This window comes from Camelus ferus, chromosome 26 (assembly GCF_009834535.1).
Source record: "Camelus ferus isolate YT-003-E chromosome 26, BCGSAC_Cfer_1.0, whole genome shotgun sequence".
NCBI lineage: Eukaryota > Metazoa > Chordata > Mammalia > Artiodactyla > Camelidae > Camelus > Camelus ferus.
In genome coordinates this window covers 23755134-23781172 of record NC_045721.1, presented here as the reverse complement: position 1 = coordinate 23781172, position 26039 = coordinate 23755134, and the positions used below count along the sequence as shown (strand labels likewise).

At 52.3% G+C, this 26039-nt stretch overlaps 1 protein-coding gene across 1 annotated transcript; it reads right to left on the bottom strand.

Moving 5' to 3' along the window:
• Positions 1 to 12259: 12259 nt before the first annotated feature.
• Positions 12260 to 22847, bottom strand: DEFB1 (defensin beta 1). The gene is made up of 2 exons (XM_006178251.3): positions 22690 to 22847; positions 12260 to 12514 (listed from the first exon to the last, which is right to left on the bottom strand). The coding sequence occupies exons 1-2, from the start codon at positions 22748 to 22750 to the stop codon at positions 12366 to 12368; spliced, it is 210 nt and encodes a 69-aa protein (XP_006178313.1). The 5' UTR covers positions 22751 to 22847; the 3' UTR covers positions 12260 to 12365.
• Positions 22848 to 26039: the final 3192 nt, after the last annotated feature.

Below are 26039 nucleotides of genomic sequence, written 5' to 3'. Positions count from 1 at the left end.
TTTAATCTCAGCTGGGTAATTGATTTCTATGTTTGTGTTCTTTCCTGCTCTCTCCTGTCATGTCAGAATGTACATTATAATTAAAAACCAATACACTTTATTTTTACTTTTTAAGTATTTACAGTGTTATATTAGTTTCAGGTGTACAGCATGGTGATTTAATCATTTTAAACAGTATACTCTACTTAAAGTCATTATAAAATATTGCCTATATTCCCTGTGTGGTAAAATTTACCCCTGTAGCTAAGTTTTAAATTATATAATTTTTCCCTTTTTTGTTAATGGAGGTAAAAGTTTTAAAATTTTATACATAGTAATTAGTAGCTCTCAATCTCTTATTTCTAATTTGCCCCTCCCCCTTCCCTCTTTGCTTTGGTAAACTCCAGTTTGTATCCTATATTTGTAAATCGGTTTGTGTTTTCTTATTTCATTTCTTTGTTTCACTTTTTTTACATTTCACAATAAGTGAATGCATACAATATTCGTCTTTTTTTTTTTTTTTGGTCAGACTTTATTTCTATAATCATAAGACCCTCCAAGTCCATCCATGTTGTTGCAAATGGCAAAATTTTATTTTATTTTTTATGACAGAGTAATATTCCATTGTATACACACCACTTGTTCTTTATCCATTCATCTGTTAATAGACACATAGATTGCTCCCATGTCTTGGCTAGTGTAAATAATGCAGATGTGAACATTGGGTGCATGTTTCTTTTCAAAACTGTGTTTTCATTTTCTTGAGATATATACCCAGGAGTGGAATTGTTAGATGATATTTAGTAGTTCTATGTTTAGCCTTTTAGGACTCTCTGTGCCCTTTTCCATAGCAGTGCACTAATTTATACTCCCACCAACAAGTGTACCAGGATTCCCTTTTCTCCGTATCCTAGACAACCTATTTTATTTGTAGGATTTTTCATGAGGGCATTCAGACAGGTGCGAGGTGGTATCTCATTGTGGATTTGATTTACATTTCTCTGGTGATGAGTAATGCTGAGCATATTTTCATGGGCCTCTGGCCATGGTATTTCTTCTCAACCAAAATGTCTATTCAGATCCTCTGCCCACTTTTTAATTGGATTGTTTGGTTTTTGATATTGAGTTGTGTGAGTTATAAAACAATATACACTTTATTTTGAACTCTCTGTCTCTGAACCACCTCCTCTTAGCATTTAAATACAATGTAGTATGACCCAAACTTAAGGTTGAATTAAAATAAAAATGCTAAAATTTTGAACTCCCTTTATTTCCAACAGCCGACCTCTCATTATTTTAAATCCAATTTGAGGACAGAGTCCATTAGTTACCATTTCTCCTCGCCTCAAACAATCTTCTTTTTTGTACCCTTTAATTCATGGATATTATTGTTTTATTCAGTAAAAAATGAAATAAGTTTTTACAACATAAAAATGAAAAAAAGAATGAAGCAACTTTGATAAACTGAATTGTGTTCCCCTCCCCCAAATTCATATGTTGAAACTCTAACATTTAATTTATCAGAATGTGATTGTACATGAGCGTAGGGCAGTTAGGACTGTGGTTAGGTTAAGGTGACTCCTTTAGGGTGGGTCCCTAATCCGATCAGACCTGTGCTTTATGGTTTCCAGAGATTTCAGCCCAAACATTGGGCAGCACCCTCCACACTGCTCACCTTGGCCTTTGACCCTCCTCCCTCGCGGCCGTGCTCGAGGCCCGCGGGGTCCGCAGGCCCTGCAGCTTCCGTGCCTCCAGGTTCTCTTTCCCGCGTGTGGAGCCCAGGGGCTGGGGGCTCGGGCCCTGTGCCAGCGCTTCATGGGGCACCTGAGGCTGCTCGCTTTGTGCCCAAAGGCTCCTTAGTCCGTGCACTTCACCTGTAGGTGGAGGAGAGGATGGTCAGCGTGTCCGCAGGAGTGACAGGCATGTTTCAGAAGTGCACATCAGGGCTCAGGGAGCTGAGTGCCGCTTCTGGAGAAAGGACAGGGCGCACGGCTCCTGGGTGCCGGGACACTTACGACCCTGTGGGGCAGCCCGATTCTTAGTTAGGGAGCATCCAAGGAGGGAGGCCTGGAGGCCTAAATGTGAACAGAAAGGCCCAGATGGAAACTCCTGGGAAAATACAGACTGGACAGGACGTAGGTAGGAGTGAGGTGCTTCCTCCCAGGCTCCGAATGGCCCAGTCTGCCTGGGGGTGAGGCCCCGGGGCAGCTGGGTGTGGGTGGAATGGACAGGTGAGTTGTGGACCCAGAGCGGTCCAGGTCCACACCCTGTCTCTGGAGTCCATGCCCTCCCTGCCGCCCCTTTATCTGTGATGAAGGACCTTCTTGTTTTAATGCTCATTCCATCATGAGCCAATATTTTAGTGAAATAAAATGCAGATAAAGCTTTGGAAGCGAGGTTGTGTGCCCGGATGTCTCCACAACGTCAGTTTTCCTTCCTGTATCTGTGCTTCTCTCAGCCTGACGCTAGCCCCGACCTGACAGATGGCCAGTGCCCTGGGGGGAGCACCTCGAGAGCACAACGGAACTGTGGCACACACCTGCATGCTTGCCCCATGGCCCCAGTGGAATGGCTTTAAGGGGTCATTTTTATGATGTATGTCTGAGTAAACATATTTGATAAGCACTTACAACGTGGGGTCCAGGGACTGCTTTCTGTCCTAAGTCCAAATAGGGCAGGTAAGACCGGCAAGACTGCTTATAAATGTATTTCTCATCGGTGGGCGCGCAGGCTTCATCTGAGTCCCACATGAACAGAATGAAACGTGCTGATTGAGGCAGCTCCTTTAGGCAGCCTGCCAGGTGATGGTGGTGGTTGGAAATAACCAGATTTGCGCCTCCAGCCAGAAGGTTCATCAGAGGATTGCTAACAGTTCACCAGGAGCCCTAAGATCCTGCTTCTTTAGCAACTTGGTTATAGTGCTTGGGAGGAAGCCATGTGCCATCCGCAGAGACTTCTGTCCCTACCTCTGAGCCGTGTGAATGAATCCTCCCTCAAACCCACCAATACTGGGGCCCTGCTGGCACCTGCAGGTATGTTTTCTGGTGGGCACACGCAGCCGCTCACAAGTTCCCAGTGTGTATGGGGGGCAGACAGAGGCGAGCATGGGTGGAGGGAGGTCCCGCAGCTCAGCCTGGTTCGTGCTGGTGCGAGTACCTCTGCCCCAGCACACCAGCTGTTCCGAACCCGGAGCTCAAAACTCTGATTCTGACTGGTCAGAGGGAGGAGGTGGAAAACCTTTGTCTTCAAAACCTGTCATGTGGATGTTGGAAAATGACTTGGTGTAAAAATAAATGTATTTTAACACCATTAGAATAGTCTCTTATACTTGAAAGTCTTGGGTAATTTCCACATGCTTTGGAAATACTGTCTTAACAGACCCTGCGCGTAAGCCTGTGCGGTGTCTGCTCACTGAGATGCAGGGAGGAGGAGGGTCTGGCTTAAGGTCAGTTTCTTGGCTGGTAGGTGGCAGAGCCAGGAGCAGGACCCGGGTGAGACCGACTTCTGTCCAGGTCCTTCTCCAGCGGGACATGTTTCCGTGGGGGTGCTTCGCAGCGTCGTGGGCAGAAACGGAAGCCCTTAGACCTCTGAAAGCTGGGCGGCAGCATCTTTTTCTGTCTTCTTCCCCTCCCTCCGCCTAGGGCTGGACAGACTCCAGACACAGAGTGAGAAAAGGAGGAAGCGGGCGTTCTTTCAGGACACTGGCATCGTATCTCCCTCTGCCCTGGGGGTCCGAGGGCTCTCCCCACAACACGCATGTTGTACATACGGGGCAGGGAAGGGCTGGGGAAGAGGCAGATGGAAAATTAGGCTGAGACCTCTTCAGTTCTGATTAGGGGCCTGTGTGGTCTGCAAGCCTGGGCACCACCGTACCCCTCCCTGAACGGGGCCCTTTGCAGCTTCTGCAGACGGAGGCTGTTTCCCCAGCTCTGGAGTCTAGGCTGGCCTACTGACCTGCTTTGGCTGATAGAAGGCAGCCGAAAGGGCCAGTCGTGCTGACCTGAGGCAAACTGAGCGAAGAGGATGAAGGTGGCCAGGAGCAGAAAGCAGAGGCTCCTCATGGCAGGGCGCGGGCGGCAGAGAAGAAAGAGGAGTGGGCCTGCGGCAGGGGGCTGCCCAGGCTGGAGCGGCCTCTGTGTATAGGGCTCCCAGGCGCTCGCACGCGAGGCACGTGGGGCAGAGATGCCGCTGTGATGATCCCAGCTGTGACAGAATGACTGGTATCTGTATGTGGGAACCTCGCCAACGGAGCCGCCGCACACCCGCCCGCCGGCCACAGGGCTTAGGTGGGAACTGCCTCACTCCGGCTCCCCACACACCTGACTGCCGAGAGCATTCCAGAACAGACCCCTACCTGAGGCCCAGCAAGCGAGATGGGGCATCTCCTGGGTCAGTGTGACTATCGGGCAGGGCTGTGGCTGGGACTTCCAGTGAAGCCCACTGTTTGTCTGATCGGTGGAGAAAGAAAAGCATGTTTTCCCTGCAAGGGTACAGAAGACCCCAAACCCCAAACAAAACCAAAACCCAAAGTCGCCCAGGATTTTAGCAGCCACCTCGGCACTGAGAGTCTGGGAGTAACAGACCCCGGGGAAGATGCCCTGGGTTCCTGGTGGCGCTGTGTCCACACTGGGTCCAGAGGCCCTACGCCTAGGCTTCCTCTCTGGACTGCCCAAACAGCAGCCCTTGTTTTTTTCAATCTAATTTGAGCTGAGTTTCCGGTTATTTGCAAGTGTATTGGTTGGCCTGGGGCAGGAGTTGGGCCTCCAAGCCAGAGGACTTGCCCCCTTGTGTCCCCGTGTCCTGGGGGAGCCTGGCCGTGATGGGGGGTGGCTGAGGGCCCTGGGAGCAGAGCCATGCTTTTGTGCTAGTAGGTACAGCGATACCTCAACATTGGAAGTGGGGTGCGTGCTCCAGATTCCCTTTAGGAATCGTGGGGACCCTGGGGATGCTTGGGGGAGGAGTCCCAGCTGCAGATTTTCTTGCACGACTATGTGGGGCGCCTCTGCCACTCAAGTCTGAAGCATAAGACGGTCTGCCATGGACCAGCGGTCCTTGGAAGAGGGGATGCACACTTTCTGTGCCCCTCTTTGCTCTGGAAACAAGCAGTGACAGGACAGGACTCCTCTGAAGCAGGATGTGAGCTCACTTCTTCTTGTCTTAGTTTCCCGACGCTGCTGTAATGTCACCTTGAACTTGGTGGTTGAAAACCACCAAGGTGGTTCCACTTGGTGGAATTTATTCCCTCGGTTCAGGAGCCCAGAAATCTGGAATCCGCATTGGGCTGAAGTCAAGTTGTTGGCAGGGCCACACTCCCTCCGAAAGCTCTGGGGAGGAATCTGTTCTTCGCCTGGTCCAGCGTCTGGCGGCTGCAGCGCCCCAGGCTCTGGCCCCCGCGGCCCCGTCACCCCTCCTCCTGTGTGGGTCTCACCTCCTGCCACTCTCTTGTGCTGAGTGTATGGTCGTTGAGGGCACAGCCAGATAATCCAGGATAATCTCTGCAGCTCAAAATCCTTCATTTACTCCCATCTGCAAAGAAGCTTTTTCCAAATAAGTTCCCATTCACCAGTCCCAGAGATTAGGACCTGACGCCCCAGGTGCCACTATCCAGCTGCTACAGAGACTTTCAGAAATTGCCATTTTCCTGGCAAAGCAGTCAGGAAGCAAGGTTCACACTTGGCGGTCCCAGGGGTGCATTGGCCCCACACGGTGGCAGCAGACCATCGCCCACCAGACTGGCAGCCTTCCCACTGGCCTGCCTTCCTGCCCCAGGTGGGGAGCGTGGGAGCTGCAGAGAATATGCACCCCTGCCAGGGACACGGTGGCCTCCTGTTGTGGGACCCCAGGGAAAGGATCAGGACACAGAGGGTCCACTTATTTGAGGCTCAAACTGGGAGACTAGCCTCTGGTTTGAATTATCTGGTTCTCACTGGACTGTCCTTCCCAGGAGAACATATTTGCCGCAGCTGCTGTGGGCAGTGTCTGGCACAGGAGACCGTGAATGATGTTTATCGTGTTATTCAAGCAGGCAGTCGGCTTTTCCCACAGCCATCAGAATTCCAGACTTCTCGCTGACCTGTTACTTCCAAGGAGCTGGAGGTAGGTGAGGTTTCCATTACCCTCATCATTAAAAAGTCCCCAAGAATGTCAGGAACTCTGTTTTTTTCCCCTTTACCATGTGTAAATGAAAGGTCTGTTTTTTGGGTGGGTGATTATTACAGCTTGAGTTTTAAAGTGAAGCGAAGCGAGAAATGACCTCCGTCCAGGCACCTAGAGGAGGATTGTATCGTCAAGGGCAGAGCAAGGTCACTGACGGCGAGGGCTGTGTTTTAGGTTCTTCGCCACCTTGTGATGCTGGGAATAAGGCCCTGGGGTAGCAGGTGCTTCGAGATTTGGGGAGGAATGTCCCACCTGTATGAGGTCCAGCGTCAGTGCAGGAGGGAGGGGCCTGGGCTCGTCTGCATTCAGGCCTCCTGCTCCTTTGGGATCTCCTCTAAGATCTTGTGGTGAGCATGTAGATTTGTAGATTTTTCCCTCTACAGCAGCACGGCATTTCTATGACCAGGCGCTAGATGTGTCCCTGACGCATGGCGTAGAGCAGGACACAGCTGTGGGTGGCTGCGGTGGCCCCCAGGCCTGCCCGAAAGCTCGGCGCTCCGAGCCCTCTGCTCCCACATCTGGCCGAAGCGGCTACATGAGGCTCATATCACAGCGTGGTTTGGAGAGTAAAGCAGAAAAGGGGAGTGGTGAAAACCCTTCATAAAGTGCTTCTTTATGAAAAAAAAAAAAACTCAGGAAAACTGAATTCTGCTGCCAGAGGCCCTTGAGTCCAGTTCAACAGGTTTTTCAACTTGCTTTAGAGCCCACAGACAGCGGGGTCCAGAAAATGGACAGAAGTCTCTGTCATCTTCTCATTTTTAGAGTCTGCAGGTGTCTTCGATCAAGGCCTCTCACAGAACCAACTGGCAGGCTCACTGCAGAAGTCAGGTGTCCCCTGGGCCACAGGGCTCAGGTTCTGCACAGCTGGTGACACACAACTCAGCAGGGGAAGCCAGGGGCCCAGGGGCCGGGTATTAGGAGGGGAAATCACACACACACACACCCTCCTGCTCGCACATGCACACACACACACACACACACACACACACACACACCCCTGCTCGCACATGCACACACCCTGAGCTTAGATTTCTGTTTGCTAGATGCAGGGCCGTGGTGGCTGTCTGCACCACTCACAGGAGTCTGTCCTGACCCAGCTGGGTTAGGGTTAGTCCACTTCCTTGACTACCCCTCAACCTGGGGAGCTTTCCGTGCTCAACCTTTAGGGCCAACTGGAAACTCTCTCCTTTGGGCTTGTCCGTCTCGGCACCAGCAAGACCCAGGCAAAGGGAGTCCTGCCAGGTGCCAGGGTCCCGGCTTCAGGGGGTCTCCTGTCTGACCAGGCCTATGTCCCTCCTGCCTAAAGATCATTCTCTGGGTTTCAGTGATGCCAGAATTACTGATGCCCAAGAGGAGGGCCCGCTGTCCCACGCGGGGGCACAGGAGATGCCTGGGGCAAGGGGTGGGGCTCGTTCTGCTGAGGGGCTTTCAGGAGCCCAGGATCTGCCTTCACCTGGCCCCCCAGGTTGTTGTAGAAGTGTGTATGTTCCGGGATGGGGGAGGACAGGACAGTTTATTCAGCAGTTTAATTTATAAATGTTAAATACTAGTCTCTTGTCACATGAGCCTCTGGTTGTGTTCCTCCCAAGGCCCAGGAATTTTGGGCGGCACCGAGTTGCCTCCAAGGAAAATGACTCACCTCCACACGGGGCAGGACAGGGCTTCCACCCACACCAGTGCTGGGACGCAGCTCTCGTAAAATCGTGGGCGTTTCGTCAGGCTCTGACCCTCAGGGCCCTTGTTGCTCCCTAGGGCGTCTCAGTTCACTTACCCCTGCAGTCAGCTGCCGAGGGCCAATGGGAGATGTGCTCTGACCTGCCCCATTCAGTGCCACTAAACTTCCCATTGTTCATCTAATCTCCGAACTTGGCCCAGAGAGACCGCCAGGCAGGGCCACTGCTCCCAAAGCAGCCCCATCCCCCAGCCCTTGTTCCAGCTAGACCTTCCTTGTGGGGACACCATGGGATGAGGCTTCTGAACTGTCTCTGTTCAGTAACAAGCCAGCGGCATGGCCACACCTGCTGAGGAGCCTGGAGCAGGATAGACCCCCAGGCTGCAGGACCACAGTCAAAGCAAGTCAAAGCTTTTCAGGCTTGACTGCTGGGAATCCATCAAGCTCCTCAGTGGTCTGAAGTATGTCTTCCCCACTGGCTTGATCTGGAGGAGCAGTGAGCTAGTTTTGGAAAACTGGATGATGGAATGGTCATTCAGAGCTTGGCTTTGAGCGGCTCAGAAGGTCCTGGCGCCAGAGATGCTACTGGCAGGTGGTGCCCACGTTACCCTCATTTGCCTCTAGGTGGCGCCAGAGAAGGTGAAGTCCGAACCGCTTTCCCTCGGGACCAGGCTGAACCGGTCTCTTCTTTCAGCCTCTGCAAGGAGCCTGGACCTGCGTGTTAACCAGGGGATGCAGGTGCTCACTCACAACTGCAGTGAGTTAACAGGCGGAATTTGAGAGCTACGGCTCCTTCTTTAAAAACGTGCCGTAAAAAAGAATCGCAAGGAGGTGGTTACTGTGGACAACTCACATAGAGGGCTTCCGGCGCGGCGGTGGGGGCGCAGAGCCTCGGAAGATGGATGTTCAGAAACTTTCCTCATGGTTGCTCTGCTGCGGCTGCTTTTCTCGGGCTGCTCCCTGGCCAGTACAGAGAAAAGGACTTTGAGGGACTCACATCGAAGCGCACGGGGGTAATTCGGTTCTGTGGAACAGGCTCAAACTCAAACATTTTAAGAGCCAAATTAAAAGGTGTCATTCAGGTGACAGCAGGAGAGGTTAGGGCTGCCACGTGCCGGCGAGCCTTCCGCTCAGTGACATGTGAGCTCCCCCGGACCCGGACCCGGAGCTGGGGGGTGAGGTCTGGGGCTCGGGAGCTGGGGGAGTCCTCACGCAGGACGGTTCCCCACTGACAGGGCTGTAGGCATGTTCCTGCCCCTGTAGATTAAGGGCCTTGTAACGTCCTCTGTGACTGTTTCCTTTGTTGTGGCAATGCTTAGTGATGATGTTTTTTTAAAAGAAAGAAAGAAAAGAATAATTGTAGAAATGACCAGCCTAGATTCTAAAACTCATGCCTTTTCTCTTTCTTCCCTTCCTTCCTTCTTTCCTTTTCCTCCTTTTTTCCCCCTCAAAATGATTTGATGATCGTTTCCTCACCTGTGGCACCATTTTAATTACTTACACCTGGTGTTTAATGTCATGTCACTTCATACACGGTTCCCGCTTCCCTTCAGAGTCTCCTCATGCTGTTTTGTGTGTCTGGCGCCTGCTGTCTGATGTCCTCAGGGCCGCATGTAGCGTTCTGCACCACCCACCCCTCCCTCTCCTAGTGGGGAGCTCCTAGTGTGTCCTCCCTACAAGTTTAGAGGTGATGTTTCCATGTGCTGCCTTCACTGAATTGTGACTGGATGGGGTGCAGATTCTGCTGGCGCCTTGAAAAGTAAGGGAAGTAACCAGGACAGACGGAGCTGGGTGCTGGGATGGGGTGCGCGCTCTGTGTACCGACTGCTTTGCATTCAGAGATCTGAAATTTCTGGACTTTGGCCATCTGGTTGCCTTTTGCTAGCGGGCCACCTACTGGGTGAAAAGATATCAGAAGCTGGAGGCTGGGGGCTGGTAGGGAGAGAGACTGAGCCCGGACCAGTTGTCCCATGGCCGTGAGTGGAGTCGGGGGAGCTCTGTAGGGCCCTCTGGAGAACCAGCAGATGCAGCCCGGGAGACGCAGGCGTTAGATGCCTGTAACGCAGAGGAGGCAGCCAGTGGTGGGGAGGCATCAGTGAGGCCAGGGGAGCAGAAACCCTGCTGATTTAATAAAGGTGGCTCTTCTGGGAGAGCAAGCATTTTGCCCCACCCCTGCCCCGTCCAAAGGACTAAGGAGAGGGAGGAGGGGCCGATGTGGTCACCCCCTTCCATCCCTCGCACCCCCACAGCTGAGGTCTAGCCTCATGGGGGCAGGACAGCATCAAATAGGACATGAGACTGAAGCTTCAAAATAGACAGAAGGCAGTTCTTTACTGAGAGTTACGGAAACGGCACAGAATCGGACTGCTTGAGGTTAGCAGCTTTTGGAAGAAGAAGCATTTCAGGTGTGTGACCAGTGAGCTGAAACATGTCAGTCAGACTGGGGGTAACAGCTACTGAGTGGATTTTCCTAGCACGGCTGGGAGCTGGCAGGAGGGGGCTTAGCCCAGGGTCTCCTCCTGTCCTGCACTGTGAGTGGTTTCTGTAGGCTTTCTCAGCTTGAACGGCGGTGGTTCTTTGCGGCTCTGAGGTCCGCCAGCCTCACGTGACTTCTCTCTTCTTGCGCACATGCTCTGACTCAGCCGTGAGTCAGACTCCGTGTCTCGGAGGGAAGCTCTTCAACCCACAGAAGCAGAGGAAGCAGCTTGTGAGTGATGGGGGGCAGGAGGTGACAGAGGAGCTGTGTGCAGGGGGCCAGCCAGGCTCCTCATCACGGGGCAAGACGATGACACGCCTCCCTCCCCACAGCCACACCTCCAAGCACCAGGCAGAGCACAGGGAGGGAGCTGCCAGCCCCAAGTTCTCGCAGCCGCTGTTTGGCGGGGGACTGGGCCAAGCCAGTGCTGCACCTGAGCGAGCTCATCGTCAGCCCTGAGCCTGAACTCATTCTGGTCCTTTTCATGTTCTCCAGAAAGCCAAGGATCAGTGAGGTTAAGCCGTGTGTCCAAAAGCCCAGGTCGGCATGACTTGGAAATCAGTGTGGATTTCAGTGGGACCGACTCTGGTGGTGGGTCCCAGATGCTGTGGCGAGGCATCCCCCAGTGACTGGAGGGAGAAGACCTAAGGGAGATGGACTCACCGGCCACAAAGTGTGAGGGGATGGTGAAAGAAATGGATGTGGGTGCAGAGGACAAAGAGACCTGGAAGTCTGGGTGAACGTGGTGGTGTGGCGGCCACCTGGGGAGGACTGCTGTCCAGAGCGGATCACAGACGCCTCGGGGTGGACCGCAGACGCCCCGTGTAGCAGGAAGCCTCTAACCACACCATGCCCTGGCTTTCACAGGGCAGAGTCGCTGGGCCAGTTCCCGAGCCCCAGGGCCCATACTCTACTCTGCACCTGTTTTGTGGTGACGCCTGGGTCTGGGCAGCCCGCCTCTGCCGCCACCCACAGGGGCTCCTCTCTCCAGGCTTCGGGGGGAGGCACCTGCTTTGCTTTCAGGGTTTGCATGTCTGACTTGACTGCTCTCTTTCTGACAAGTGGCAAAAACACACCTTCTCAAAGGGACTCTGCTGGTAGCTCCTGCTGCTCCCACAGCCGTCCTGTCTTGCTCTGCTCAGCTGCCCCAGGACCAGGGGGTGATGAGGCAGGCCCCCAGGACCAGCTCACACAGGCAGCAGGCAGTGATGGGCGAACCCGGGAGGGAGGCTGACAGTGAGGGGGTAACTTCCCAGCCCCGCGGTGGATGGGTCTCTGGTTCCATATGCAGTTGGGTGAGCTCCGGATGGAACCTCTGTGGTCTGCCTGTAGCCTGTCCCATCGTGGAATCTCCTCTTCTTTTAGCTCCTGTAGAAGTGACCTTGGCAGTGACCCCAAGCCAGCACCTCATCTGTTTGCTTGTCAATGGGGAAAGCAGGGAGGGCGGCCCCTTCCCCTGTCAGTGGGCGTCTCGGGGGTAGTGGTGCAGATGCGATGGCGCGGACGCGATGGCGCGCGGGAGCAGGGGTGGCACAGGATGCTTTTCTAAGTGACCTGTAAATAGATCATGTGATTGTTGTGGAGTCAAAAATGGTCACCTGGGAACCCAGCTATGAGGCCTACAGAGTGCAACTTACAGGGACTAGTTCTCAGATGCTGGGGTTAACCACCCCTGTGCCCCAGGCCCCGGAAGGAGCAAGGGCAGCAGTTCCGGGCTCAGCAGATGAACTGTCTTAGTGAGCAGGCTGCTGAGATGAGCTTCTGCTCGGACCAGGGAAGGCCTTTAGCTGCAGCCCCCCCTCATCACACGTCCTTGGTCTCATGCAGACGTGGCTCTGGAGCTCCGGCAGTAAGACGAGGTGGAGAGCCCCAGTCATCACCCCCAGTCCTGTCCTACTCTGGCTTTGGGCCTGGCCCGTCTGCCCTTCCGACCATCACACTCTCTTAAACGCTTCCAAAAGGAGACACGAGCATCATTTTGGTTTGAAGTGGGTATGCTTCGAAAAAATTCTTTTATTAAAACAACGGGTACAAATACTTCACTTGGCCCCTGGGTCCTCTGCCATGGCTCCCAGCTCAGAGTCAACGGATGCAGCACTTGGCCTTCCCGCTGTAACAGGTGCCTTCGATCCTGTTGAAGAGTGGGCAGGGGGAGAAGTTGCAGGTCCCCCCTTTCTTGGCACATATGTAGTGGTCAGACCTCTGGCCGAGACCTGTAAGGAGGCTGACACCTGTGGGAAGGGAAGGAAAGCACTTCAGAGTCTTGGTTTACGGCCGCAGGGACTTGTAAACACTCGGTGAAAGGACAGAGCACCCTTAGCAAAGCACTTCGCACAGTTTTCCCTTCCAAGGTCTTTGCACCCAGCTGATCTGTGGGGCCGCTCAGGCAGTGAGGCATCTGAAGAGCCCCTCTGTCTGAGGTCTCTGCCAGCTTTGGCCCAACAAAAGCGAGGGACAAGCAGCAGGGTTCCTGCCTGGAGAGCCTTAAGGTGTGCAGGGCGTTCGAGTTAGTCGCCAAATGGACGTCCTACCACATCGCACTGTTGCCCGAACACCACCATCTGTTCCAGGAGTGCGGAAGCATCTCTCTAACTCCAGGAGAATTCCCAAACTCCCCTCACTCCTGTGCCATTTAGAAGTCCTTCTGACCTGAATCGCTGATCCCCTGCCTCCCCCATCACTGTGTCTGCTGAAATCTAAGATCCTTTAATGTCAGGTTGAAATTATAGCTACTCTGTAACGCTCTCATCATTTTCCCAGTTAAAATTTATTTTGTCTTCCTGCCGACCATAATGTGAAGGTCTCTGGACTCGTCTTTCACTGTATCCAACAGAAAAAGCCACCCTCTGACACCCCTGGTAAGTGGCCACTGCTCCAAGCCTTTGTTTTGTGTGCCTCTGTTGATGAGTGTTATGGCCTGAAACATGCCCCCTCAGGTTCATACCCTGTTACATAAGAATGTGACTGTGTTTGGAGATGGGGCCTTTAAAGAGGTGATGAAGGTTAAATGAGGTCTTATGGATGGTCCCTAATCAATGTGATGGTGTCCTTATAAGAAGAGGAAATTTGGACACAGACAGACACGAGGGATGTGTGAGCACACAGAGGAAGGGCTGTGTGAGGACAGAGAGGGAAGCCCTCTGCCAGTCAAGAAGAAACCAAACCTGTCTTCACCCTGGTCTTGAACTTCTGCCGCCCAGAGCTGTGAGAGACAAGCGTGTGCTGTTGAAGCCACCCACCCGCACTGCGGCGTTTTGCTGCGGCAGCCCGGCATGACCAATGCAGTGTGTCATTACCAACCTAGGAGGCAGGCATTCTGCTCTCTGCTTGCCGGAAAGCTGGGTTTTATACTAATTGAAATTGTCCTTTCAATAACTTCCAGCTAGTGGCTCTTTTCCTGCTTTATACAGATAAGTCTAATCACTCAGAAGGCAGTCCCATTTTAAGTCATTCTTCTTCTTTAAAAGCCTTCTTTTTCTCATTTTTCTCAGTGCCTAGTTTCCAGGCCCTTCACAGTCCTGTTCAGTCTCCTCCGGACATGTTCAGGTTCATGGATAGATTTCCTGAGGTCTGAGTCCTGGAATGAATACCGAGTACCTTAGATGTGTCCCAGCTACCAACAGCAAGGAGGCTTCCCCTCTCTCACTGGCACTACATAGTCGTGCTGTCCAGTGGGGTAGCCCCAGCTACACGTGGTGACTTACGTTTGAGTTAGTCAAAACTACAGTAGCCAAATACAATTAACTGTAGATGTTTAGAGACCAGATGGACCTGAGAGCTCAACTACTTCAACTTCTCTATAATCTTCTCCCCAGATGAAGAAGCTGAGGTCCGGCAACACCCCCCAGGGCAAGCAGCTCCAGAGGCAGATCCAGGACCAGATGCAAACCCCCTGACCACTACCCCAGTTCTCACGCCCCCTCTCTGCTGGCGGATCATGGTGTCATCACAATTACCAAGAACTCATTTCTGGTATTATCTTCGAGGATCCAGTGTGTTATAAGACACAAAAGAAATAGCAGCATGTTTAGGGTCAGGATACTTTGGTTACAGTCTGTGTTCTGGAAGGAACATGTGTGATTTTTAGCAAAGCACTCAAACTTTTGAGCCCAGCTTCTCAAATTTAAAATTGAGGAGACTAGACTATGGGATCCATTTCCAAGATTCTGAGGCTGATCATCTTTCCCTTGGTGGGGAACTAACACATTTATGGTTGCATTTTATCCTTTTCCCTAATTTACAGACCAGGACATTGAGGCCCAGAGAGATTAGATGTTCCTGTAATCTGATCAGTCAATGATTAGATTATCGCTATAGAGGCAGAAAAATATTGGAAAAATTCAACATTGATTTATGATAAGACTTCTAACAAATAAGGAACTGGAGGAAACGTCCTTAATCTGACAAAGAACACCTGCAGAAGCCTGCAGCAAACAGTACACTTAAAGGTCAGGCACTGAAAATGTCCCATGAGATTGACCATCAGACCAGCACAGCTGCTATTGTCATTGCCTTTCCACATTGTGCTCGAGGTGCTAGCCAGGGGGATAAGATAAGAAAAAGTAAAATGCAAGGGTTAGAGAGGAAGAAGGAAAATTATCTCTATTTGCAGAGATTATGATTATATGTAGGCAGTCTGAAAGGAATTAAGAAAATTTATCAAATTTGCTATATATGAGATCAATATACAAAAAAAGAATTTTACTTCTGTATATTGCAACCAACAGGAACAAATAAAATTAAATAAAAACACCATATAGAATAGCATAAAATATGCTTAGTTATAAGTCTAAGAAATTATGTGCAATACCTCCATCAATAAATACAGTATTTTTGTAAGTTAAAAAGGCCCCAAGTAAGTGGAAATGCTATTTAAGCTTTGGAAGGTCATTGTAAAAATGTCAGTTTTCCCCAAATTAATCTGCAGATTTAACCGAAATCCATGAAAATCCCAGGAGGTTCTTTCAGTGAGACTTGATGAGTTAATTCTAAAATTCATATGGAAATTCAAAGATCCAAGAATAGCCAGGACACTCCTGGAGGAGAAGGTGGGAGAACTTGCTCTCCTGCATTATGAGGCTAATTATAGAGCCACTGTAATTAGACTATGCGGTGAAGATGCAAGGACAAACAGGCAAGTCTCACGGCATAAGGAGTGCAGGGGGAGGCCTGTGCGCGTGTGGGGAGCTGCTGTGGGACAGCAGTGGCTCAGGACAGTGGAGAAGTGGGTTTCTTAGTAGTCGGCTCTGGGACGACTGGATATTCATGGTGAAAAAGGAAAAACGTTACCCTTGACTCACACCAGACACACGCATGGAAAACCCCTGCCAGATGGATCATAAGCCTGCCTGTAAAAGGAAAACAATAAGCCTCTCTTCATGCCTTTGGGGTAAAAAAAAACCCAAAAGATTCCTTAAGGAACAAAAGCAGTAACCCTAAAGGAAAACATGTGACACATTTAGCCACATTAAAATAACGTGGAAAACCTCTGAGAGAGCTTCCATGAAGACGGTGAAAAATTAAGGCACGACACAGGAGGAGATACTTGCAATGCTTCACAACCGGCAAAGGGCTTCTCTGCAGAGTATATAAAAAAACTACTACAAAGCATTAAAGAAAAGACAGACAATCAGACAGAAAACAGAGGCAGAGGACAAACAGGCACTTCACAAAAGATATCCCGGTGGTTGGTGATTATATACACAAGTGCTCGACTTCTTATTTATGGGGGAGACGCACATTGAAACTCCAGGGCAATGCCACTACGCTCGCCAGATGGCTAAAATGTAAGAATGACTGACATCGTCAGGGGTCGTCGGCAAGGGTGTGGAGGGACGGGAAATTCCGTTCACTGGTTGTGGGAGCGTGTGTTGGCACAGAAAGGCTTCGGAGAATGGTTTGGCCTTGTGCACTGAGGTTCAGTGCCGTGAGCACATCCTGCCACCCGGCCACGCCACCAGCTCTTGATATGCAGCCAACGGAAAGGCACGCACAAACCAGGCTCTGTGATTGAACGTTCACCTGGTAAGAGTATAAGAAATCCAGGAAGTTATTGCCCTAAAGAGGAGGGCTGCTCGCCCTCGAGGGAAGGAGGGAGCCGTGCCTGGGGAGGAGAGCTCCTTTCGTGCCAGCCGAGTCCCAGCTCTTGCCTTACATCGGGGTTACTGGGGTGCTTTTTTTATACTAATTCGTCAAGCTCGTGTTTCATGTGCTTTTCCAGATGCATGTTATATTTTACAATTAAACTGAAAAAAAAAATAAATGTTTCCTCTGTGTATTCCTAGCGCCGAGGACATCCTGTGCTACGTGCAGCTTCCCGCGTCCTCTCCCGTCGGCGCACTGGGCCATTTCCGTCCACTCCTCGGGCACAGGAGCTCCTCAGACAACTCACAGCCCCACCTCCTCCTCCCCTTTCCCACTAAGGATGGCACTTGCCTGGACTTTTGCTTATTCTTGTCTTGGCCCTCACTCAGCTGGCCTGAGAAACACAACCCGACACATCACGTGGTGGCCTCTGGAGCACCGTGAGCCAGAGGAACGTGGGAAAGAGGAGACTTGCTTATAGGTAAGAATGAAGGGTGGAGGGGGGAGCAGGCCTGATGGGAAGGCAGTGTCTACACTTGCAGTGAAAAGAGTGACTCTTTCAAACACTACCTTTATGAGGCCAGTTACAGCTGGACGGTTAATAATCCCACCCAAGTGGGACCATAACACCCACCGTTTTTTAAGTCAAGTGTAATGATAGGTGTTGGTTGAATGAAGGGCAGATGTGATTAAGTAGCAGGGAACTAACTGGGAAATAGTCTGGGGAGAAAATGAGAGGAAGGATGTTCGCAGCACGGAGCACAGGAGAAGCTTGCCGGTTACAGAGTCGTCAGGAAATGAATCTGCAGAGGGGCCCCGACAGCTGTCAGGGCTGCTGGGATGGGACCGCCTGTGCAGGTCAGACGGTGGAGGATCAAGGACGAGTCGGTGGAAGAGTAAGTCTATAAAGAAGATGTATTAGAAACACAGAGAGAGGTTTTTGAACTTCATATAAAAGAGCCACGAAAATAAAATTTCCCACTGAGCCTTTCAGGGAAGGAGAGACAGGAGTGGAGGGCCCCGAGGTTGGAAGTGAGGGCCTCAGGCTGTTGGGGGTGGGCCCCGCTCCCAACGTTCCCCTCTCACGTGCAGCACTGAGGTCGGACCGGCGCCTGCAACTGGGGCTGCAGGTGATGTTTTAGAACGATGTTAAAGGCAAAGTTGGAGAGCTTCTGACTGAAGTGTATACACTTGTGGAGGAAAAGACCTCCCGGGTAGTGCAGAGCGAGTTGCGGAGACGACAAGGCTTGGAGGAGATGAGGCCCGAGCCCCTGCCAGGACGCCCACCCGCTCTCCTGCCGGGGCTGCAGTGCGGAGCCAGCAGTGAACGCACAGGCTCGGAGGGCGCCAGGGGTCAGGGCAGGGCTCACGTGACCTGTGGATCTGAGATGAGGGGGAGCAGACACGGAGGCAGAGATGCAGGAGCCGAAGAAGGCAGCCCAGCTTTCCTCCGCGCCGGCGTGGAGCCCCACACCTGTGCGGACACGTCTTCAGACTTGTCTGGGGGAAGCAAGTTTATGGGGGCCGCGTGGGCCCTGGCAGGTGGGCGAGGCTCTTTCCTCGGTCAGGACAAGGTGGTTGGTTGGCAGTCCTGCCGGGGGAAGGGTTGCTCCCCGGTATGTGGGTTCCCTCCCACTGGGGGCATTAAAATAAAATTGTCAACCTAGGAGAGGGGCTGGTGCTGTCCAGGCGGTCAGTGGGGGCCCGAGAGGAACGGACTTCGCCTCTTTCAAACTATCTGGGGAAGAAATCAAATATATACAAGCTACTCCTGCAAAACAAAGAACAAAACTGCAAACCAAACCAGGATATAACGGAAGGTCTGGGGCCACTTTCACAAACATGTAACCCCTGGAGTCCCTGCTCGCCCCAAAACCCATGCTGGCCGTCGACAACCAGCAATGCCTCTTATTAAATTCACATAAGTTATTATTAAGTTTTAATTCAATTCCATCTCATCTACATTATCCTTAAGATAAACCCATGCGCCCGGTGACACACCCAGAGGTCTTTGGGAGGTGTGGGGAAAGAATATAGGGTCTGGAGGCAGAGCTGGATTCGAGTCCTTGTTATTTGCAGGCTGGGTATTGGAAAAGTCAGTCTCTTTGAGATTCACAGCAAAACAGCTATCAAGTGGGGATAATAGCAGTCCGTGTGACGCAGATTCTGGGGACAATTAGTGAGACCGTGCCCTGGGAGCTGCTTTTGTCTGCTCTGAAGTGCCTCGGGTGGCACTTGGGACCGGTGTTTTGGAGGCCGGCTGAGTTTCTCCTGCATTGCTAACCAGGTGCCTCCGTCAAGCCCGATTCATAGGTCACAGGGGCCTGTTTCTAAGGAAGCATGTTTTTCTGGATGGGATCCCGTGGCCGTAGCAGGCACATTCCTGGTGGCTGTTGCCCGAGGTCTGATAGGTGGAAGGAATTCAGGCAAGCAGGTTGGAGTGGGGATTAAAGTGAGGCACTCAGGTGTGGAGAAGGCATGGTGGGGTGGAGGTGGAGGGCCACTGAGCATCAGGGCTGGGAGTCACTCTGCTGAATCCCTCATTTTAAAGGTGAGGAAATTGGAGCCTGGATTCCTGCGAATGCTCGTGGTGTCCCGGAGGGAGAGGAGGGAAGGGTCCTGATGAGCGGGCGATGTCTCTGTCAGGGGCACTAATTTTGGTTTAATTTTGCTGATCATCTGGGAAAAAAGTGCAGCTGTAAGGGAAACGGCTCTGTGTACGGGAGGAGCAGCCTCGCTGCCTCCCCTGACCAGCCCCTGACCAGCCTCCGTGTCGCAGCACACCAGCCCCTTAGAGAAGCTGTTTCTGAGTGTGTCACTCTCCAGGTTTTTGGGAGCTTGAGATTTGCAAATGGTAGCCACTATATATAAAAATAGAGTAAAAAAAACCCCAAATTCCTTCTGTAGAGCACAAGGACCCATATTCAATATCTTGTAATAACATTTAATGAAAAGGAATATAAAAATGAATATATGTATGTATATGCATGACTGGGACATTGTGCTGCACACCAGAAATTGTAACTAACTAGACTTCAATTAAAGAAATAATAAAGTAGGAAGACATTTTAACAACAACAAAAATAAGTATATATCACTTTCTACAGAAGTAAAAGAGGTTACAAAAACACTCAAAACAAACCCTCTGGGGCTCCCCGACCCAGATGCGCTTCCTGCCACTCAAGGACTCACTTGATTCCCCCCCCGCTCCCCCCCCCCCCCCCCCCCCGGCCCTCTGTGCTTTGAGAGGCCGGCAGGGTGGCGTTGGAGGTGGCCTGGGTTTGAATCCCTGCTCTGCCGTTTACCAGTTAAGTTATTTACCTACAAAATGGGGATAACGCCCCCTAGGGGCGCCGAGAGGACTAAATTCAAAGTGAGAGCTCTTGTTTTCTTTGTTTTCATCTCTGGGCTTTCATACCCGCATCTTTCCATCTGGTTTGTCCTTGCCCTCTCCCCTTTCACCAGTTTATGTAATTCAGGGCTGCAAGTCCAGGTACCCACCAGCTAGGCGAGGCGAGAGGGAGTGTTGGGGCCTGGGGCGAGGGTGCCCGTCCAGAGGCACAGCCACTCTTTAGTTGCAGCCCACTGTTGCCACATCTTCTGTGTTTTTAAGAGAAGATGGAAATCTGGTTTTGGGGGAGCATATCCTGACTCTTAAATGTTGGGAAGGAATATTTTTTTTTTTGGAAAATACCATGAACATCAAAATGACATCCCTTTTTCCTTCCCTTCTCAGCTTCCTCAAGAAAGCTTTCCTGGCTCCTCAAGACCAGCTCAGCCCCACTGTCAGGGGTCCTCTTAGCACCGTGCACTTAACAGCCTCTCACAGCACGTTTGTAATTAGGTGATTAATCACACAATCGGTTTTCTCATCATGCTCTGCTTCTCGAATGTGTGGTTGCAAGCGCAAGGGCTGCGTTTTCCTGGCCCTCCTCACGTTCCCAGGGCGATGCCTGCACGCAGTAGCTCCTAACTAAGTATTTGTTGAATCTGTGAGGGAACAACTGCCACCTGTCTCGGTTTCTAGACACCTTGGCTGGGGTGCCGTCCAGCTGAGGAAGGGACCTGGGCCGCCTTGTCACTGTGACATCGTTGTGTTCACAGAGGACCATCTGTGTGCAGTAACAGTGGGCAACCCATTTCTTTCTTCTCTCAGTGATGAGAACTCCTAAAGGGAACGTCAGTCTTACTGTTTCCTGCGGTGACTGAGAAACCCTCGTCCAGTCGTGTGGGTCTTGATTTCCCCACCTGTGAAACGACTGGGGCTACAGGGGGTGAATGCACTCACCCCCGACCCTGGGGGCTCAGGTGGGGAGGGTGTGAGGCTGGGCTGAGCAGCTCGGCTTCCTGCACTGACCCTGAGCTGTCCATCGGTCGGCAGTGGGGGGACAGCCTGTGGGCAGCTGCAGCAGCAGTGACAACCACACAGCAGTGGCAACAACAACAACAACACAGAACACCCCACACGGTGCCTGGAAGCCGAGCAGAGAGCAGGTGAGGGCTGGGAGACACAGGCTGGGGACACCGCGTGTTCTAAGGCAGAAGACATCTGGGGCTCTCCTTCCCCTCCAGACAGTGGCGCCTGGCACCCGACACCCCCCTAGAAAACGCTTGTGTTAAGTTTGCCCTTCCCTGTGGCCTCTTTCAAGATGCGACCGTGTCAGGACAGTGGCAGCACCTTAAAGGTGGTGCTGGGCCTGCAGGGACCTCGGGTGCTCAGGGCCGCCCGGCTTCAGCCCCGCGGGGGCCGTGGGCGCTGCTCCTCCCCTCACAGAAGGTGAGCGGGTGTTGGCGACCAGTCCCAAGGGTCCCGAGCCCCCTGCTGAGAATCCGTTTCCGGAAGGTTCTCTGTGGACAGGGTTTGCCTGTCGTCAGAGATGCTTCTCCTGGGGGTATCTCAGCGAGATGGGTACACACTGGGTGCCCTGTTATGTCACTGATAGTTCTGTGCGGCGCGGTTAGTGAGCTTAGCTGTTCCTGCATATCCTTGGAAACTTATTTCCTATGCTTTGGATTAGATGCTCATAATCATATTTAGAGGTCACAACTGAGAATAACTCTTCGCATTAACATAGTGGCTTTCAAACATTTTTGAGTGTGAACTGAGCTGCATTAAGGAATTTTGCACAGCTGCTCAGTACGCGCACACACACACACACACGCACACGCACGCACACGCAGCTGAAACGACAGCACGCTAAGCTGCAGGGCCCCTTACTGTGTGGCCTGCCCAGCTGCGAGTTTCTATTTGAAAAATCACTAAATTGATTTCTCCACCTCTCTACTGGGTTCCAACTGGAACCACTGAACCTCTGCACTGGAATGCTTCTGTGCCCAGTCATCAGACGGGGGTCCTGAGGCACACCTGGAGTATGTTAGGCATGTCCGCATGATAAGAGTCGTGGCCGGGAGAAAAGCACACCTGGACCTTTCAGGGAACCCCAGAGCGCTAATGCTTTTACAGCCATCTGCCACAGCCCCTTCAGTTGTCAGCTGAGAATAAGCCCAGAATATGTGACTTGCTCGAGGTCACTTGGTGAGTGGGTGACGGGGCTGCGATAAAATGTGCTCCACCTTCTCCTGCATCATGGACACTACTGCCTTGATCCAGAGGAGCTGGCCTCCTGTGGCCTGAGAGAGCGCTCCCCTCCTGGGCACCGGGGAAGGGCTTATCCTGGAGGATGTGAATGGATTTCTTAAGACGGGTGGATCCCTGCCTGCCTGCCTGCAGGTGAGTCAAAGCTCCGGCTGAACTGGTCTTGTGGGCGGGGCGGGCGGCACCTTGCTTGCAGCAGGCACCTGGGAGGCACCTGGGAGGCCCCACCCTGCGAGCTGGAGAGAGATGGGCAGCAGCCTGGCCTCCCAACTAGCCAGGATGCTGACCTCAGTGTGGGGAGCTGTCTTGCAGACGGTGTAGGTGAGCACCTTACCCACAGGATACTTTCTGGGTGTCTGAGACAAAGACAGAGCTGGGAGGTGCTGGGAGCTGCCTGGCACTGGCCCCACATCCCTGCCAGCACAGAGCGAAGGGATCCCTGAGAGACAGACCGGGAGAGATGGGAGTCTGTCCCTCCTGCAGCCGGGCCTCTCTCGGCACCGGGGAGTCAGCCTGGGGATGCTCCTGACTGGCAGGCTCGCTCCTTCCTAGTGGTCAGGAAGGCCCCAGACCCTGCAGGCCCAGTAGGCTCGCCTGCTGCCACCGCAGGGCTCAGCCTTGGGGATGCCTTCCTGCTGCTCCGTCCTCAGACACAAGAGGCAGCTCTCAGAACCTGCCCGAGTTCCCAGCCCCGGGGCCAGCGTGCTCTGCAGGCCCAACGCTCACCTGTGGCCAGCGGTGAGGCGAGCAGGCAGAGTGTCAGCAGCAGCAGGTAGAGGACCCTCATGGTGGCTGGTGGGCGCCCGGGTGCCGGAAGGGAGTGGCTCCTTGGAGGCTGAGCTTTCAGAGGCTTCCAGAGGCTGGAGTGGCACCCTATTTATAGGGCTAGAGGATTGCCCAATCGCAGAGACCAATCTGAAGGGTGGTGTCGCAATCCACTGAGTGAAATTCTAATAAATAACCCTCATGTCAAGTCTCAAGTCCTGTCTGTGAGTCACATGGACACACTTTTCTCTGGCTGGCTGCAGCTGGATCCAGCTCTCAGCCCGGGAACCTGGAGGCGGCTCCTCCTGCCGGTTCTGTGTTATGTCCTAGCTGGGCAGTTCGGATGGTGTTCCTGGGGAAGGCACCCGGGCTAGAACCCCTCCTGCTGGGAGGGCTCCGGGGAGGTGCTGAGCTGGTGGCTGCCCGGCTGCGAAGATGCAAGCCGGCGTCAGGCCCCTTGGCTGGACTGTGTTCTCTACACGATGCCCCAGGCTTCACCCTCTTCACCCCAGGCGAAGGCTGCTTTCTCTAGACTCTGCTTCTGTGGTTGAACTTTGTCCTTGGTTGGTCCAGCTTTTCTAGTTTCTGGTTTTTTTTGTTAATTAATGCATCTATGAAGTCTTTTAAAATATATGCGCCTCTTTTATCACATTTTAAAAAATGAAGACAGTTTTTTAAGAGTAATTTTAGGTGCACATCAAAATTTAGGGGATGGTACAGAGATTTCTCATGTAACCCCTGGCCCAGCCATGCACAGGCTCACCCACTGTCCACATCCCCACCAGACATAACATTTGTAGAACATCTGTCACCATAATGAACCTACACTGACTTGTCTTTGTCGCCCAAAGTCTGTAGGTTACATTCAGGCTCACTCCTGGTGGTGCGCATCCTATGTGCAGGACAGACGTATAATGTTGTGTACCTGCCGTTATAGTATTGTACAGAATAGCCTCACTGCCCTAAAACACTTCCGTGCTCCACCTGGTCATTCCTTCCTCCCCCAAAGCCCCTGGCAACCACTGATCTTGTTACTGTCTCCATCGTTTTTCCTTTTTCAGAGCGTCATAGAGTTGGAATCACGCAGTAGCCTTTTCAGATTGGCTTCTCTCACCTAGTAATATACAGCATTTAGAGTTCTTCCGTGTGTCTTCATAGCTTGAAAGCTCATTTCTTTTAGTGCTGAATAATATTCCATTATAGATGTAGCATAATTTATTTATCAGTTCACCTACTGAGGGACATCTTGGTGGCTTCCAAGTTTTGGCAATTATGAATACAGCTGCTGTAAGCGTTTGTGTATGAGCTTTTGTGTGGGCGTAAGTTTTCAGTTCCTTTGGACAAATACTAAGGAGTGTGATTGCTGGATCACAGGGCCAGAGTGTGTTTAGTTTTAGAACTGTCCAATTGTCTTTAAAAGCGACAGGACCATTTTGCATCCCCACCAGCAAAGAGTGGGAGTTCTGTGGCTCCACGTCCTCACTGGCGTCTGGTGTCGCCAGGGCTCTGGACTTTGGCTGTTCTGATGGGTGTGTAGTGGTAGCTGATGACATATGAAATGGGGAATCTTTTCACATCCAGCCTTTGTTTTTTTCTGGCTGGACATGTGTTTCCAGGAAGTTTTCAACTGTGGGCTCTCAGAAGGTGAACCTGTCATGTGGGCCCTTGGAGCCAGGGGGCCTGGGGTCCAGACTGGGCTGAGTCTCGCTGAGCTGCACGGATTGGAACTTACTCTTTCAACTGTCCAGCTGAGGAGTTAACCGTGCTAGCTGATCTCTGAGCTGCTCTCAAGTCTTCATCCATTCTAAAGATTTAGAAAATATTTTGTTTATCGTTAATTTTCATGGTAATTCTGTCGGCAGCTTTCCTAATGTCTCCGTCAGGGTTCTTATTTGCAAGCAACAAAAGTAGCTCTGGCTGATTAAGCAAGAGAGGAGTTTCTTACGAGGACATGGAGTAGCTCACAGAATCACGGGGCGCCTGGAGGACCCGGCTTATAAGCTCAGCTTCCGGGAACAGTGTCTGCCCTCCACCAGAGGGCCTTGTGCTGCAGCCCCTGTGGGTGGGACACCAGGAACTGGACTTCACTGCTGCTGCCACCAGCAGAAGGCCACGGGCCCCAGGACGTGCACCTTCCAGACACTTCCACTGCACCCCTGTGAGCGAGAGAGACAGAGACGGAGGGAGTCAGAGGGATGGCAAGAGACAAAGAGACATAGAGAGACAAAGTGAGAGGGACAGAGACAGAGAGAAAGAAAGAAAAGGAAAGAGAAATAAAAGAGAGATTGAGGCAGAGAGAATTAAAGGGAAATAACAAGTGAGAGCAGAGGCAGAGAAATAGAAGGAGAGAGGCGCACATGCAGAGGAAGGGGCAGAGCAGCGCGGCCCCTCCCCTGAGCACCGCTCGCCCTGAGCCCCACCTTCGGCCTCACTGCGTCTGAGTCCCACATACCGGGTCTGGTTGGCAGAACCTTGGTCACAGAGCCAGAGCAAGGCGTCTGGGAAAGCGAGAATGTGGCCTGTGCAGCACCGCTGGAGGGTCGTTTTGGCCTCCTGCTAGGCTCTGAAAGTGAGGACCCCCCACCCCCCGGCACTCGAAGGGGTGGAGATGTTGGGTGAGCAAAAGCAGACGCACGAGCCCATCACATTCACTCATTCATTCTTTTCTTCGCTGACTCGAGGGCATGGATTTGCTTCCCATTACACGCCAGGCGATCTGTAGGGGCTTGGGGTGCAGGAAGGGACAAACTTTACGGTGGCCTCTTGTGAGAGTCTGGCTGGGGAGCCAGACGAGCAGACACACGGTTGCCATGGTGCTTGCCAGGTGCTCTGATCGGCAGCGTGTGGGGACCACCGGCCAAGGCCAGTATCTGAGGGGTGTGTGTGTGAGTTTGAGGCTCCAGTGTCGTTGGAACAGCGCTGGTTTTCTCCTCAGGCAACAGGGGGGCTTTGGAAGATGTGAATCAGAGGAAACACATGAACTGGTTGCCAGTTCGGAAACAGTCTCGGAGGAGTTGGAAGGTGGCTGGAGAGGGGCAAGGCTGGGCTTGGGAAGATGAGGGAAGAGCTGGAGGAGCTCTTAGCTAAGGTCGTGAGGGGGGAGAAAGGAGATTCCAGGGATGTTAAGACGCAAAAGCCCACCAGACATGCAAGGAGGCAGGACGAGCTGGGCCCCTGGCTCTGGGTGAAAGCTGATGTCATGCAGCAGGCAGGAGGAGCGGGGGGGGGGGGGGGTAGCTGGGAAAGTACGGCGAGCTGCATAAGCATCTGCAGGTCAGGAGTGTCTCACTTTGGGTTTCCCTGGAAGCAGA